This window comes from Sus scrofa, chromosome 15 (genome assembly GCF_000003025.6).
Source record: "Sus scrofa isolate TJ Tabasco breed Duroc chromosome 15, Sscrofa11.1, whole genome shotgun sequence".
Classification (NCBI taxonomy): domain Eukaryota; kingdom Metazoa; phylum Chordata; class Mammalia; order Artiodactyla; family Suidae; genus Sus; species Sus scrofa.
Window position 1 is genome coordinate 31,776,505 of NC_010457.5, and position 16,851 is coordinate 31,793,355.

At 53.1% G+C, this 16,851-nt stretch overlaps 2 protein-coding genes across 3 annotated transcripts in view; one reads left to right on the forward strand and one right to left on the reverse strand.

The window, feature by feature from the left end:
- Positions 1-5,689, forward strand: part of SCTR (secretin receptor) — a 74,439-nt gene extending 68,750 nt beyond the window's left edge. The window contains exons 11-13 of one of the 2 annotated variants that reach the window (XM_021074618.1): positions 520-646; positions 5,037-5,078; positions 5,502-5,689. In XM_021074618.1, coding sequence (XP_020930277.1) covers positions 520-646; positions 5,037-5,078; positions 5,502-5,651 — 319 coding nt within the window. In that variant the 3' untranslated portion in view covers positions 5,652-5,689. 2 annotated transcript variants of the gene reach the window in all.
- On the reverse strand, positions 2,083-13,976 carry TMEM37 (transmembrane protein 37). The gene is made up of 2 exons (XM_003133305.4): positions 13,852-13,976; positions 2,083-8,787 (listed from the first exon to the last, which is right to left on the reverse strand). Exons 1-2 carry the CDS (start codon positions 13,870-13,872, stop codon positions 8,128-8,130), a joined length of 681 nt encoding a protein of 226 aa, XP_003133353.1. The 5' UTR covers positions 13,873-13,976; the 3' UTR covers positions 2,083-8,127.

Genomic DNA, 16,851 nt, shown 5'->3' on the forward strand with positions numbered 1-16,851 from the left:
CAACCCTAACCTGGGAAGAATTAGATATTTATTTATTATTAAACAAATAGGAATTCTGGCTTTGCTAATAATGTGTTAGACACAGAGTGGTAGTAATACATGCACGTAAGTTATAAATAAATAAAGTTACTTATTGGGCATGGGTTCACATATTTTTACTGACAGGGTCAGAAAGTTTTAGGACTGGCCATAGACTGATAAGTATTGAATCTGGGTAATGGGTACAGGGAGTTGGAAATGTTCTGAAATAAAAGTAAAAACAAACAAAAAAGCAGTGGGGGAGTTCCCGTGTGGTTCACTGGGGTAAGGATTAAGGATCTGGTGTTGCATTACAGTGGCTCAGGTCGCTGCTGTGCTGCAGGTTGGATCCCTGGTCTGGGAATTTCCACATGCTGTGGGGGTGGCCAAAAAGAAAAAAAATAGCAGTGGTGACACTACTGCCAAGCCTCCAGCAATCAGGGGGTGTGCCTGTGGGACGTACAGGGGCCCCGAGACTGCAGCCTGTCTCTGTGTCCCCAGGCGTCTGGCCAAGTCCACCCTCCTGCTGATCCCCCTCTTCGGCATCCACTACATCATCTTCGCCTTCTCCCCGGAGGATGCCCTGGAGATCCAGCTGTTCTTTGAACTGGCCCTTGGCTCCTTCCAGGTAAGCTCAAGGGATTGTGACTTGAAGGTGTAAGGAGGTCTTCTCTCCCCTTAGAGTAAAAAGGAGGCCCTGGAGACCAAAGCCACATGTTGCCCGAAGAGTCTAGCAGTGCTTTCGGGAAGGCAGGTGGATGCCTCACTTGGCAGAGATCCAAGAGAAGCAGGGGCAGGACCTCATCGTGCGGTGCAGTGGGACCCATGTTCCCCATCCGTCACATGGGGGTAGCAGTTACAACACCAGGGTGGGGTGAGGGGGGTGAGACTGACTTTAAGGAAGACCAAAGGGGAAGGTAAGACCAGCGCACTGTCACACAGCGCTCAGCGGCGGTACAGACTCCAAAGGGCTTTAGCGGAACCGTCCAGAAATGGGGCAGGGTGTTCCCACTGTGGCACAACAGGATTGTTGGAGTCTTGGGAGCGGTGGGATGCAGGTTTAATCCCCACCCCTCACAGTGTGTTAAGGATCCCACGTTGCCGCAGCTGTGGCTTAGGTCAACTATGGTTAGGATCTAATCCCTGACCTGGAAACTTCATGTGCTCTGGGGTGGACAAAAAAGACAAAAAAGACAAAAAAAAAAAAAAAGAAGTGGGGCAGGAAGATGAGCACTGTGGGAGAGTGGGAGGAGGGGAGGCTGACTGAAAGAATAATATCCTCATCTTCACACTGGGAAGTCCATAAAAATGCCCCAAGCAGAAAAATCCAGAAGTAGCAGCATCAGCATATTATTCAGAATCAGTTCAGAGAGTTCCTCTGAGAAACAGGAAATGGGGGTAGGGGTGGCAGGCTACAGCTTTCTTTCTTTCATTCTTTCTTTTTTTTAATTTATTTTGTCTTTTTAGGGCTGCACTCACGGCATATGGAGGTTCCCAGGCTAGGGGTCAAATCGGAGCTGTAGCCACCAGCCTACACCACAGCCACAGTGACACCAGATCCGAGCCGCATCTGCCACCTGCACCACAGCTCAGAGCAACACCATATCTTTAACCCTTGGAGTAAGGCCAAGGATCGAACCTGTATCCTTAATGGATACTAGTCAGATTCATTTCCCCTGAGCCACAATGGGAACTCCTCCTACAGCTTTCTTTCCTTCTTTCCTTCCTTTCTTCCTTTTATTTCGTGTGCATGAGACAAGAGACATTTGACTCTTTGAAACCAATTACATATACAATTTACTAAAAATAAAAACCAACCTTAAAAAAAGGAGTGCCCTGGTGGCTCAGTGTGTTAAAGATCCCATGTTGCCACTGCTGTGGTGCAGGTTCGATTGATTCCTGGCCCAAGAAATTCCACATGTCAGAGTTGTGGCCAAATAATATAAATAAATAAAAAGAGGGGAAAAAGGAAAAAAGGGGAGAGGGGAGAAATCACCTACCTATGAAGTTTAAAAAATGTAGAAAACCTGTTTGTACAGAAGGGACTCAACATGAACCCCAAACTTTACAATGCTATTTGTTTATTCGTAATTATCTCCTTCCAAAAATAATTGATGTAGCTTTCAGGAAAAACATACAAAAGACAGAAAATAAATAGATGAGGGAATCAGTGAGGAAAGAGAATAAGCCCAAAGTGAATTCATACACAGAAACAAATTCCATGAAGTCCTTTGAAGGTGGGAGAGGTGTGTCATAAGTTTGGTTTGGAGCTTCCCAGAAGCCAAAGCAAAGACAGAAACACAGTCTGTTCCAAGGTTTCTGCTATCTGTGGATGAAAACAAGCTGGTTTTCCAGGAGAGGCCTCATATTATAGATTTTGGGGCCTGAGAGAAATTTCTCCCAGTGGCTTTTCCTCAAGGAAGCAGCCCGTCTTCAACAGCATTGATGGTTCTGCAGAGTCTTCTTCACCTGGGCAGGCCCCAGCCTCATGTTGCCTGGAGTTCTGTCTGGGACGGGTGTGTCCATGACTGTCTTCCTGCCATGCCCAGGTTCCAGAGCGGACACGTCACCGGGAACCGTGGAGTCAGGTTAACCCACACCTTCAGATCCCACCCCAGGGCTGCCCCCTCTAGCCTCCCCAGAGTATGTGTTTCTAAAAGACAAGGGCTTAAAGAGCACACATGAACCACAATACCATTATCACTGACATATTTTTTTAAAACTAAAGTTTATTAGCTCTCCTGATTATAGAAATAGTTGCTTACTGAGGAAAATTTGGAAAATGAGGAAAAGTTAAAAGAAAATGGAAAATTAACCCATAATCTCATAACTTGGATATAACCTGTGAAAATGTTGGTGTGTTTACTTCCAAGTCTCTTTTCTAAGACACACACACACACACTAAATGAGATCGTGATGAGTGGTTTTATATCCTCATTTTAATTCTCTATCACTCCATCATGAACATTTCCTCATGTCATTAAAATTCTTCAAAGACTTCATTTTAAAAAAAAATCTTGGCCACGCCCATGGCATGGGGAAGTTCCCAGGACAGAGATCTAATCTGTGTCACAGCGGCGACCAGAGCTACTGCAGTGACGATGCTGGGTACTTAACCCACTGAGCCACACAGGAACTCCTCATTAACTTCATTTTTAATGCTGGTTTAAATACTGGAATTTCTTAAACTTGATGGCTGTGGGAAGCCCGCCCTATGCGTACCTGGGGCACCTCTAACCTGCCCTCACCTGAACAGTGATACTGTGTCGCCGGATCTTAGAGATCCATGAAACCCTGGGCCCAGTGAGATGGGAGCAGCCTGACCACCAGCTCTGGGGCCTGCTGAACCCCATGACTCAGTTCCTTCATCTGCAAAGTGGGGCTCCTCCCCGGGGCTCTGACAAGTAGTAAACGAAGCATCTGGAACCCAGAAGCCCGCAGTTACACAGGCTAAGCTGCGCCCCACACCCAGCTCTGGTTTATTTCAGAGCCTGCCTTTCACACCCTCTGACAGCGACTCCTAATCAGTGATGCCCTTTGGAACCATCATGGGGTCTTTCAAAGCTGCTGATGGTCACACCCCAGGCACTGGAATTTGGGGGTACAGAGAGCACCCTGAGTAAGCTGCCAGGTGACATTCATGTGCAGCAAAACTTGGAAACCGCTGTCTTGAGTGTTCCTGCCTCAACCCCCATGGTCACCATCCATGTGGCTTCATCCATGGCTGAAACGCTACAACAGGTCCCTCGAGCTTGTTTCTCTTGCTAAAATGCCGGACCCCTGAGCAGTTGTGTATGAAGCCCACCATAAATGGGTTGTTCGTCATGCCCTGGGGTCCTGTGTCCTAAGTAGCTAAGGGCAGGCCTTGAGGGACTGGATGGCGAGGGGTTTGGGCCACTTGAGCCAGGGCTGTGGCACCCAGGCCTCTACAGGAAAGGGTGCTCACCATTGGGAAGCCTGGGGTCCTGAGGGCATGAGCAGCACAGAGGGAGTGAGACACCCTCATTCACAGCTCATGTTTCCGTGCAAGCCTCTCAGGCTCAAACCCTGCATCTCAGCCTGGCAGATCTCCATGCCTGGAGTCCAGGGGCACCACTGGGAAAACAGGAGCTCTGGATGCTAGGGAGGGAGGGTCCTGATAGGTACAGACCCCGTCACACCAGGGACATAGAGCATATGCAGCCCTGAAGCCTCTGACCTGGGAGATGTGAGCAGGGAGTCAAGCTCCACTGTTAGCTGCTGGGACCTGCTCTTGAGGTGGGTTCAAACGCTTGTTTTTCTTTCTTTTTATCTTTTTTTCTTTTTTTAGGGCTGCACCCACAGCATATGCAAGTTCCCAGGCTAGGGGGTTGAATCAGAGCTGTAGCTGCTGGCCTTCACCATAGCCACAGCAACGCCAGCTACAAGCTATGGTGGCAACCTACATGACAGTTCAGGGGAACGCTGGATCCTTACAATGAGCAAGGCCAGGGATCACACCCACATCCTCATAGATTCTAGTCAGAGTCATTACCGCTGAGCCCAGCAGGAATTCCCAAACATTTCTTTTTTCAACTTGAATAGCTCTCTGCTTAAACCTCTCCAGATCCCGCGTTCATCCTGCCAAGGAGCCCACCCCGGCCCAGGGGCTCATGTGGGCCACCCCCCTTGTTGCAGGCAGGACAGGCATGCGTCCAGTGCCACCGCTCCCTGCCTCTCTGGATGGCCCACCTTAGGGATCCCAGCTACCTGCCTAGTCTCTACTGAATGTAACTGACACCAACTCTGTGCAACACACTGGGGACATCCTTGCCTCCAAGGGTCTCAGACTGAGTGGGTGACGCCAGCACAGCTAAGGGCATGTGGGGCCAGAATAGGAAGCCCCAGTTTCTCCCTGGGGTGGGAGAGGTGTAGGAACACTCTGAAAGAGCTATGGGGACAAGTGAGCCTAGGCTGGAGATTAAAGGGCTGAGGGGGGGAGACTGAGCCTGGGGGCTGGAGTCCTGGCACCAATCCCTGTACCCTTGCCTCCTCCACAGGGCCTGGTGGTGGCTGTCCTTTACTGCTTCCTCAATGGGGAGGTGAGTGTCCCGGGGCTGCCCTGATGCCTGGGGGAGCCTCCCGGGAGGGATGGTGGGGAGCGGGGTGCCATGTGGCTGGGCGAGGCCTGGGCCTGTCTTCTAGGAGTTCCAGCTCACTTCACGGGGGCAAGAGAATCACCCAGAGGCCTTGTTAAAACAACCACTGGGTCCTCCCTTGTTTCTAAATCAGCAAACATGGATCCTGTAGGTCTAGACTGGAGCTGTGAATGAGGTGATTATCCTCGGGCAGGTCTAAGGAATGGCTTTGGAGAGGGATGGCTGGAGATGGCAAATCTGCGCAGCCAACGGGAGAGGGGACAGTGTGCCCAGGAGCAGGAGTGGCACAGCTTGGGCTGGGGGAAGAGCAGGACCCTGGCCACAGGGTCATCCTCTCTCTGACTGATGATTGGTCTCCGGGGGCAGGTGCAGCTGGAGGTTCAGAAGAAGTGGCGGCAGTGGCACCTCCATGAGTTCCCACTGCGCCCGGTGGCCCTCAGCTCCTCCTTCAGTAACAGCACCAAGGCCAGCCCCTCGGAGCAGAGCCAGGGCACCTGCAGGGCCAGTGTCATCTGAGGCCGGAGCAGGGCCATGCACCCACAGAGGCCAAGATGGGTCCCCGACAGCTGCAGGGCTCTGACAGACAGTTGTGACCTTCTATGACTAACACTCTCCTCCAGGCCTTGGGGTGGGGGCGTGGTGATAATTCCTCAGAACTGAATGAACCTGGGATGCCCTGGGGCAGGAAGAGGCCTGGGATTTGGGTCTGCTGTGTTTTCTGGGAAGAGCAGTTCTGGGGGTTCCAGAAGGGAGGAGGGGAGTAATGGCAACCGGAATGAGATTTGTCAATATTCTTGTCCTTGGGATACAAGGCGAAGGATGCTCTGGCTCTATCCCTACCCCTTCCTGGAGGAGGGGCTTCCCTCATTCCCCTGCCCCAGTTCAGGGACAAGCTTAGAAGCCCAGGAAACAGGAGAAATTGAGGCCCTTGGTGGCCCCTCCATCCCCTCAGTGCAGCTCACCTGGCCAGCAGCTCTTACCCCAGAGCCTTCAAGACAGTAGCTGAATTGGATCACATCACAGAGGACCACAGCTGCTCTTAGTCACCCCAACATGGTAGAGGCCCCTATTGCTCTTACTGCTCTTGAGTTAACAGTTATTCTCAGTACAGCTGGAAACGGGGCAGAATCCCACTTGACAGAAAAACCAGTTCGCCAAAAGGTCCTGTGACTTGACCAAGATACTCAGCAAGGAAGTAGCAGCACAGGCTACTGCTTTTGTTTCAAAACCCCATGCGCTGAGGCTGTGTCCCCTTCCCCTGCTCCTGGGCAGGAGGGACAGCAGCCTATCTCCACCACCAATGGAGACTTGGGTCTCACCCTTAACCCTCTGGATCCTCGGTCCCTTAATATCAGCACTCCTTCGCCACCAGCCACGTAAGGATGAAAGAGGACTGAATATCTGAGCCCTTTAAGGAAACAAGGCCTATGTGCTCAGGGGAGAACATTCTGCACAGAAGCAGAGACGACCCCACCCCGCAGCCAGTGGAGATGAGGGCGTCTTGCTGGTGGGTGGACCCAGCTCTAGTCCTGGCTTTGCGTGACCCTGGCTCCCCACTTCTGCGTCTCATCCCTGCAGACCAGGTCACCACCCCCTTTGCACCCTGTAGACAGCCCCTGGGATGGAAGGCCAGGTGCCCCTTTTCCAGGGCAAAGAACCCAGCCTATAGGGTTGACGAGCTTTGCTCTCCAAAAACCCTGACTGGTCCACAAAACCTTTCTCCAGTGACCTCTAGGGACTCCATGGAGCTTGGAAACAGTGTTTGAAAAAAAATCACAAGAGGTAGGTATAGTCCAGCCCCACAGAGGGGACCTAGCAGGGCAAAGACCAAACCCCACTCAATCAGCAGCAGCCAAAATGAACCAGGAAGGCCAAGGGGCTAAGCATAGAATGGAATGGGCTGAGGAAAGAAAAGAACCTGGAAAGGGGTCAATTCAAGATACCCAAAATATAGATCTGCCAGCAAGGGTGGAAATATCCACTGGCTCGCGGTCCATTTAACCTTCGGGCATCTGCATCCAGGCTGGTTGTTCATCATTACTGGGGGTCTGGCCAGTTCCCTGTGCCCCCTGCAGTCCAGTAGCTCCAGATACGTGCTCTTTGCAGTGTGTTCTAGCATCAAAAATGGAACCCTGCAGGGGGAGCAAGGCGGTGGGGTCTGACCCTTAACCAGTGTGGACTCACGCTTTCTCCAGAGGACAGGGTATTGGAAGTCAGGTAGGCCCTCTTGGAAAGGCTTAAGGCCAGATTCACAGGGAGGGTTCCCAGAGGGGACCGCCCCTTGCTGGAAGCCAGGGTTATCCAGGGATCATGGGGTCCCCCAAAGGGCAGGACTCAAGGAAAGTTAAATGACTGGAAAATCAGGAGCTCCCGCCGTGGCACAATGGGTTAATGATCCAGCTTGTCCCTGAGGCAGCGCTGGTTTGATCCCTGGCCTGGTACAGTGGGTTAAGGATCTAGTGTTGCCCCAGCTGTGGCATAGGTCTCAGCTGTGGCTGGGATTTGATCCCTGGCCCAGGGACTTACACAAGCTGTGGGTGTGGCTGGAAAAAAAGTGGACTGAACACCTACCACAGGAAAGAAATCCTGACCTCTGCCTCCCTGGCATGACCAAGCTAAAGCAGGGAAACTGCACAAAAGTCCTTTGATTTGGTGGAAGAAAATCCAAGGCACTGAACTTTGCTGGAAGAATGAGTTACTCCTAGCGATGCAGGAGCCCCCAGGGACCCAGCAGCCCACATCCCAGCAGAGTCAATAATGCAGGTGTGAACTGTGCCTGGCTGTGCAGCCAACCTGGGCACCTGTTACCTGACCTCCTTCCAAGTCCATTCCCGTCCCACGAAGGATTCAAGAAAAGGTTTTAAAATTTCTTCTTGTAAAATCAACATCCTAATAACTTGGCTAAAACAGTACAGCTGGTGGCACTGAGGCACCCACTGGCCTCTGGGCTGCAGACCAGCTGCAAAGGGCCTAGGGCTAAGAGGTGGCAGATTCAAGGTCGTAGGTTGGAAGAGTCACTTGATGACACTTTCTGGTAGAATCTGATGTCCTCAGAAGGAAGCCTGAATTTCGTAGGCTGGCCCCAGGAATGGGTGAGGCTGTTGATATGGGTGAGGCTGTTGATGTGGAGGCCACTGATGGCGTTGAGGAATAAGAGGAAGGAGGCCGTGAACTCGCTCCAGAACATCAGGGTGAAGCCGATGAGCCTGACCTGGTTCCTGAGAAGGATCAGGAAGCTCAGGAGACCCCCGAAGGAGAGGACGAAAGAGACGAGGAGGAGGACGGAGCCCATGGCCCACTTGTGCCGGGAGTGGAGGTCCTCGCACACCTGGGACACCATGAGGAACTCCAGGCCAAAGATGGCGACCACCACGGCCAAGGTGGCCATGCTGCGGGCCAGGACCATGCCCCAGGCCAGCTCAGGCACGTGGGCCTGACTCAAGTCTCTGACGCAGTGTGGGGCAGTCTGGTTGGAGGTCGTGCAGAATTGCCACAGCCCGAAGAGGCGGTCCTCGGCCAGGAGCCAGTGGCCATCGCAGATGGAGATGGAGGAGAGGATCACAGCCAGGGAGGCACACAGGATGATGAGGGTCCGGATAAAGGACTCAAAGAAGGACTGGTGAGGCCTCCTCTGGGCCAGCAGCCTCTGGGCCTGGGAGAAAGCAGAGGAGCATATCAGGGAAGCCCTGCCTCCCTCCACCAACCTCTTCAGGGAGGCAGCCTGTGCCTTCCAGCTTCCCACCGCCACAGTGTTCTTCTCCCTTTCTAACTGCTCCCAGCCAGTCCTCCAGTAAGCATTGTCTTTCTGGTTATTCAGCAGGCAAAAAGTCCCCAGACCTTCCTTTTGTTTTTTGAAAACATTTCTGAAGTACAGTTGATTTACAATCGACTTTTCTTTCTTTAATTATCTCTATAATGAGTAAGAAATCCAAATTTTACAGACAGGGAAATCTTTGTCCATTCTGAAGTCAGGAGAATTTGTCTGGCCTGGCTGGTGTGACTTCGAACTAGCAGCCTGCCTTGGTTTCTCTGTGTGCAAAACAAGAAAACTCACAGTGGGCTGTGGGGGCAGTAAAAAACCCTGGATGTTAGCGTATCGATACAAAGCTAAATTGTTCCCCTTCAGCTCCCTGGTCTGCTCGAACACCAGCCCTTTTTGGGGTGGGGGTTGGGGGGCAGCGCACACTCCCAGGACATGCAGAAGTAACGGGCCAGGACTTCCTTTGTGGCTCAGCGGGTTAAGGATCTGGCATTGTCACTTCAACAGCTCAGGTTGGATTCCTGGCCCAGGAAACTTCCACATGCAGTGGGTGCAGCCAAAAATAAAAATAAAGAAGTAACTGGACCAGAAAATCAGGCCCAAGCCACAACAGTGACAATGCCAGGTCCTGAACCCCTAGGCCACTAGGGAACTCCAGTACCAGCCCAAATTTATTCTAACCCCGATCCCGCTGCTTCTGCAGGTCCAGGATCCAGGACTGTATGTTACTCCCTGATTTTCCACAGTACTCAGGGATGTTTGCACTTTGCCCTTCAGCCCAGCTCAGCTTGTACCCCACCCAGAACTTGCCAAAGCTATCTGTCCCTGCAGCTTCCAGGCAGGGAGTCCTTGGGGCTCTCCTTCAGCCTCTAGTTTCAGCTCCAGGAAAGTGCACCCCCCACTGGCAAGCTGGACCAAGGGTTCAGTGAGCTGTCCCTTTTCTCAGCCCTGGGACACCCCCCTGGTCACTGTTCCCAACGCCTGGCCCAGAAGCAAAAGAAATGCATCAAAGAGTAAAGCCCCATATGAGCCCCCTCCCAGGGCCTTCTCCCCAGCCACCTCCTTCAGGCACAGAAGCCCTCTTCCCATGCCCAGAACAAGCCTAGAACTTTCTTCCTCAGGCCTACTGGCTCCTCCATCTGAAAAGCTTTTCTCCGGGCTGCTTCCTTTTCTCCATTCTTCAGGTCTCAGCTGAAATGTTACTTCCTCCAAGAGGTTTTTCCTACCCACCCAGCCCAAAGGACCCGCCTCTGGTCATTCTCTGTCAGGCAGTGTTCTGACCCCAAGTTATCCATTCCTGTCTGTTTTGTACATGTACAAATATATGTATTACTGTCTGTTACTGTCTATTACTGTCTATCTCACTTGGGAATTGTGCTCTGAAGGAGGACAGGGCCTCCCTTTAATCACAGCTGTGTCCCCAGCGCTTGGTGCCCTGTTCAAGAAGAGCCATGAGATAAATGAAAGGTCAGGTTGGCAGTCACTTCCACGTGAAGCTCCCTTTAAACGGAGTCTCCTGCCCAGTCATAAATTACACCCTTTACGTGTGTGTGTGTGTGTGTGGAAGCTGCCCAGTTTGCACCCTTGTTTGCGTGGAAAACAAGACAGCTCATGGATGAAGGTCATGGCTGGAAAACCAAAAGGGGATTCTGGGATGAGCCCTATACCACGTGCAAATGGAGGAGTCCACACATGCAGGTCTGGGCCACAGCTCTCAGGGAGGGCAGAAAGCAAAGCTACACTCCTGGAAGACTCCTGTGGTCACAGCCCCTGCAGGTACACCAGGCTGCCTCCTAACTTCCAGGGACCCCCCAGGGACATAGGAAGAAGGATCTGGTAGGATTTCTGCTCTTTTGCCTAAGTCAGGGTCCTATTTCACTCTCTACCTGGGAGGTTAGTAGAGCAGAAAGCTCCATGAGGAGTATGGAATCGGGGAAACTGTCACACAGCAGTCAGGTGACCTGCCTAAGGTCATTCATCTAAATCACAGTGAAGCCTGGTCCAGCTGCCTGGACGCCTGTATCAGGTGCAGGGGTGGGATGCATGCCGCCCATAAACACCAACTGGTTCTTTGTGGGAGGGGCTCGATGTTACCAGTGAGGACAAGGACTGGAGGGTCCAGAGGGCTGCCCGAGGGCTCAGGACCCCCAACCCAGACCCGAGACAAAGGCAGTCAGGGCCTTGGAAAGAGCACCTGGGCCGGGGTCCTGGCTTTGGTTCTGTGTCAGCATGTCCCCTAGAGGGCTTCCAGGTGCTAATGCAGGGGAGTAAGGGGTTAGCTCTGGCCCCCTCACCTCAGTCACAAAGATCCCTCTTAGCTGCTGGAGACACTGGGAATCTAAGAGTCTGTGCCGGATTTCATTAGGAAAAACAGCCCTACTGCTAAGAAACCAAGAGAACTTTGAAACCTGTGTCTATGAATCATTAAAGGTGTTTGTGTGGTTTCTTAACCTCCTAAGCCCTGGTTTTGTTATCTACAAAGTGGAGTTAGTGCCCCCTGCAGGAAAGCCTGAGCCATGAAGTCACCAGGCGAGGTTACAACAGCCCCAGAGCTACCAAGCTCTAAGTTTAAGTTATTAGGCCCCTAGAGGTCCTAAGTTTCCAGGATGGGAGAACCCCAGCCACAGGCAACAAGTCACAAGAACACAGCACCCAGAGGCCTTTTGACCTCATACATCACGCTGTCTGAAGAAAAAGCACATGCTGTCCTGCCTTGGCCCCACCTGTCCTGGACACAGACTGGACTTTAACCTCCAGGCCCTCAGACATCACACTGGGATCAGAAGATGACAGCTGACCTCCTCTCTCCCAGCCCAAAGGAGGGCATCATTTAAACTCTGACACCAATAAAATGCAATCATGTATATAAAGGTGCCTGGCATGTGAGCAGTGAGCCGTTCCCAGAAGCTATTCCTGCTATTAGTAACAATAATAAGGTCCATTGGAGTCCTCATTCCTCACCACTGCCCCTCACGCCAGCTGCCAGCACTTCTGCAAACTTTCAGTGATCCAGGGCCTGAAACCCTCTCCTGGAGGGGCCAGCAGCGTGATCAGGGAAGAAGGGACAAGAACAGCCCCAGCTGTGACCTTGGGCAAGTCAGTTTAATCTCTTACAGCCTGGACTTTCTCCATTAAAAAAAACGAACAAACAAACCTGAACATTGATTTCTAGTGATCACAGTGTCACTCCTTTGTGGGCCACTGAGTCCAATGCCAAGGTCTTGTCTTCCTCTCTAACCCAGGACCCCCCTCTGACCAGGATCTAAGTAGACACTTTGGGCTGCTCACTACTCATTCTCCACATCCCCCCTCCCTCCAGCCCCACCCCCTACTCAGCCCAGGGCCGGGTCAGGCCCTCCTCCTCCCCCTCCTCCTGGATCAGCTGGATAGAAATCTCAACAGCTTCCTAAAGAGTTAGCCCGCCCCATTCAAGGCCTGACCCATCCCTGCCTGCAGGACCCCAGGGCACTGGTCAGGCAGAGGCAGGAGCCAGCCTGCTTGCTTTTTAGCGATTTGACCTCTGGCAAGTTATTTATCCCCTAGAGGTTACAGAACCTGCCTCCTGCAGTCCCGGTGAGTTGCAAAGAGTTCTCAGCACCTCCAGTGCTTAGGTCAGTCCCTAAGCACTATTTTCGAGCAAGCACAGCCCCCACCCCCACCCCAGTAGACCCCCAGGGTTTTTCCACATCTTCCCCACACCCCCTTCTCCTTCCTCCATCAAAAAGTCAAGCCCCTTTACCTGGCTACTGGTCTTCCTGCCCCTCCCAGCTCAGTTAATCCTGCCAGCAGTTCCTGTACCTCTTCACTTAGCACTCATTTCCCCCCATCTCTTCTAAATCCTGCTTTGAGGTCTCCCTCCCTAACTGTGCCCTCAGTTCCTCCAGCAAAGACCGCACCCAATCCCACCCTTCTCATGGCTTCTTCCAGGACTCCAGACCAGGTCCTAGAACAAAGAGGAACTCACTTCATCATCTTCTCAGTCCCACCCCTCAGGCTACGGTGTTCTGTTCGGGGAGGATGGCCTTGGGTGCAATTTCTCCTGTTAGGGAGAGGCAGAAAGGACACGTGGCACTGGGAGCCAAGACGTCCCAGTTTTGACTCTGGATTCTGATCCTGAGCTGGCCGCCAGGGGCAGGGTGCTTCACCTCTGAGCCTCAGTCACCTCATCTATAAAATGGGCGGAGCAGTATCCACCGGAGTCAAGCGTGCTGGGGCTCTGCGTCCTTGCAGGCAAAGTCTGCGAGCCTTTCTCAGGCCCAGAACCGCCCTGCGGGGAGGCTGGGAGGCTCCAGAGAAGGCAAGCTGGCGGAACGCCTCCCCTAAAGGCAGGGCGACCACAGGGCATCGGTCCGGCAGGCTAAGACTTCCCTTTGGAGAGCCTCACGCCTGAGGGGGAGAAGCAGGAATGCACAGGTTCTCATAAACAAACACCTAGCATCACTCTAAGGAGAAATCTAATCTTTGCGATGCGGGTCCTCCCTTTACTACAGCCTTTTCTCTGACGTGTCTACGCTCCCCAGCAATCCCACCCCTGTCCCCCATGATCAGTTTTCAGGAGGGGAGATGGTCTTGCCAGTCCCGGCCAAAGAAAGTGCTGGCTTCCCCAAAGATACCTCCTCTTGTAGCATAAGGAAAGCCTCACGCACCTTCTTTCCTAAAAGGGACCCCTCTGGTGAACCTAACGGACGGACACGACGGACCCCACAGAGAAGCAGAACAATTCTCCCCAAGAAGTTAGGGAGCCCCGAGTACTTGCAGGGCCGCGACGAGACCTCGCGCAGGAAGAGTGCTGGGGTTCGGGCTCCCAGCTCACCTTCCGGATCCCGGCGGAGCACCCGCACCCAACTCCATCCCCGCCCACAAACCCGCTGCTGGAGCTCCTGACGGGTGCGAGGCCCGGTCCTCCCCCAGGGTGGGCAGGCCCCCGGCCCCGGCCCCCGGTCTCCGCGGGGCTACCTGCACGCCGAGGGAGGTCATGCTGCGCCGCGGATCAGCCGCGCTAACCCGCCCGGCTCCTTCGCGCTCCTCCGGTGCGAACTGCCGGCTCTGAGCCAAGTCTTCTCACTGGGGCGGGGCGGGGCAGCCGGGGACGGGGCGGGGCGGGGCGGCCGGGGGCGGGGCGGGGGCAGAGAAAGGGGGCAGAACTAGCCGAGCAGTTAACCTGAGGCCGGCTCGTCCGGCTCCCAGCCATCGGTGGCTTGGTTTACGCTGAGTCAGCGGGAGCCGCCCAGAGGAGCCCCCCAGGGATGGAAGGGGAGGGGAAGGAAGGGCTGCGAGGACCACGCCCAGAGTGGGGAGGCACTCCCAAGTCCGAGGCTGATAGGCTCAGGCCCTTGATTTCCAGGGAGAGGGCGAGTGTGCCCAGGGCTCCTAGAGAGCTTCCTAGAGGACGGGAAGGCGCCGGCAGAAAGGCCCCGGGGCGAGGACCTAGTTCCGCCCCAGCCTGCCCACTCCAGCGTCTGAGGGAGGCGGTGGTGTCTAGACGGAGCAGGCTCGTGCCTGTGCTCTGCTGCCTTCACCACCTTGCTGTGTGGTCTTGGGCTGCTTGTTTAACATCTCTGAGCCACTGTTAATAATGAGATACTATTTGTGAAAGGTCAGGGTCTTGCAAGGCCCTAGGTGAGAGTGGAATCCTCTGGGGCAATCTCTACTGCGTCAGTTTTCTCTCTCTCAAAGGGGGCTGTAAAACTCTGCTGGCCCCTTTGTCTCCTGAGGGATCATCAAAAAGGCAACTAGGACAAAAATCACTGCTCTTTCTTGAATACGCCAGGCCTGAGTTCTCCAGGAGGCAGTGCATAAAGTCCCCACCTCTAAGAGGATAAATTCCAACTAAGACCCTCCCCTGGTTCTCAATATGAGTTGATAAAGAGGGAGGGTGGTTCTGCTTAATGTAAAGGAAGATCTCCTTTTTCCTCAAGGAGGTAGGGTCAGTTAAATTCTTTGGCTCACTCAGGCAGGCAGCTCCTTGGTGACTTTACCCAAGGACATTCTGAATAACCATGCTTATGGCTTCCCGCTCCCCAGAGCCATGTGAGAGGGGGGGGCAGATACAGTGGTCCCTGCAACTCCTGTGATTCATCTGATTCCATCATTGCCAGGGAGACCTTTTAAAATCCAAGCACCCACCTTGTTTTTCCTAAGATTCCTTGTGTGGTCAGGCACATTTGTGGGTGTGCTGCCTGGTATGCTTTCTTGGTAAGAATAGAAAGTCTTGAATCAGTGGAATTTAGAGGCACATGTCTTGTCAGCAAGACTGAGAAACAGAAATGACTTAGGAATAATAAGGAGGAAGTGATGGTTCCTTCCAACCATTTTAGGGCCATTAGAAGGCCCGGGACACAGCCTGAGTCCAGGCGGAGTTTGTGTGTAGGACCAGGCACCCATTCAGGTCCCCCAGGTGGGACCTCTGCATTGTAGGGCCTGAGGTCTCCTAGGTCACTCCGTGGGGCCAGGGCTGAGCAGAGCAGGTGAGGCGGCATCCACAGCAGGCCCTCAGTGCACCTGCCACCCCTGGTGAGAGAGTGAAGGCGCAGATCACTCACACCGCGGGAGCTGACCATCTGGAGGGCAGGGGTTCTCAGTGCCGTGGAGGCCGTGGCAAGGGCAGGGATGGGACCTTCCAGGGTTAAAACCAGGAGTGGCATGGGGGCAAGGGTGGGATAGCACAGAACCCACCCAATTGCTGGACTTTCTCTGCATCTTCTCCAGACACTAACAGGTTAGATACACATCCTACTTCAAGGCCTGGCAGGTTAGGGGAAAGAGGAATGGCATAAAGAAGGGGAAGGCAGGAGTTCCCATCATGGCACAGCAGAAATGAATCTGACTAGGAGCCATGAGGTTGCAGGTTCAATCCCTGGCCTCGCTCAGTGGGTTAAGGATCTGGTGCTGCCAAGAGTTATGGTGTAGGTCACAGATGCGGTTTGAATCTGGCATTGCTGTGGCTGTGGTATAGGCTGGCAGCTGTAGCTCCTATTCAACCCCTAGCCTGGGAACCTACATATGCTGCGGGCGAGGTGCTTAAAAAAAAAAAAAAAAAAAAAAAAAAAGGAGGTCAACGGGAGTTCCTGTTGTGGCTCAGTGGTTAACAAAATCGACTAGAACCCATGGGGATGAGGGTTCAATCCCTGGCCTCGCTCAGTGGGTTAAGGATCTGGCATTGCCCTGAGCTGTGGTATAGGTCACAGATGGGGCTCGGATCTGGTGTGGCTGTGGCTGTGGCATGGGCTGGCTGCTATAGCTCTGGTTCCACCCCTAGCCTGGGAACCTCCATATGCCACAGGTGAGGGCCCTAAAAAGACAAAAGACAAAAAAAAAAAAAAAAAAAAGAAAGAAGGGGAGGACATTACCCCTCACCCAACCCTCTGACCATTCTTGTCTGATGAGAAAGACAGAGGCATTGTTCTTAGAAAGTTCCGGGGAAAAGACACAGGTACTGATTAATGAATCCACAAGCTCAGTCAGCCAGCACACTCCCATCTCTGGGCCTTTGATTTTTTTGTGGGTTTTTTTGTTTGTTTGTTTGTTTTTTGGTCTTTTTAGGGCCACACTTGTGGCATATGGAAGTTCCCAAGCTAGGGATCAAATCCGAGCCAGAGCTGTGACCTAAGCCACAGCTGAAGCAATGCCTGATCCTTAAGCCACTGCGCCAGGCAGGCCAGGGATTGAACTGGCACTTCCACAGAGACAAGCCAGATCATTAACCCACTGTGCCACCGCGGGAGCTCCTCCTTTGTATTGTTGGGTCACCAGCTGAACCTTTCTGTTTGTCTGTTTTCCTCTCTAAAAGATTCGACACAACCCGGGCACTAGGTCTGTCTCTTCTTCACCCCCACCCCCAAGCCCCGTCCCAAGAGCAGGGACCTCTAGAAATGGTTTCTGATGGATGGACCAGGCCTCAGATGCATTCTGGGCAAATCACTTCCCCCGTGGGAGCCTCGGTTTTCTGTCAAACAG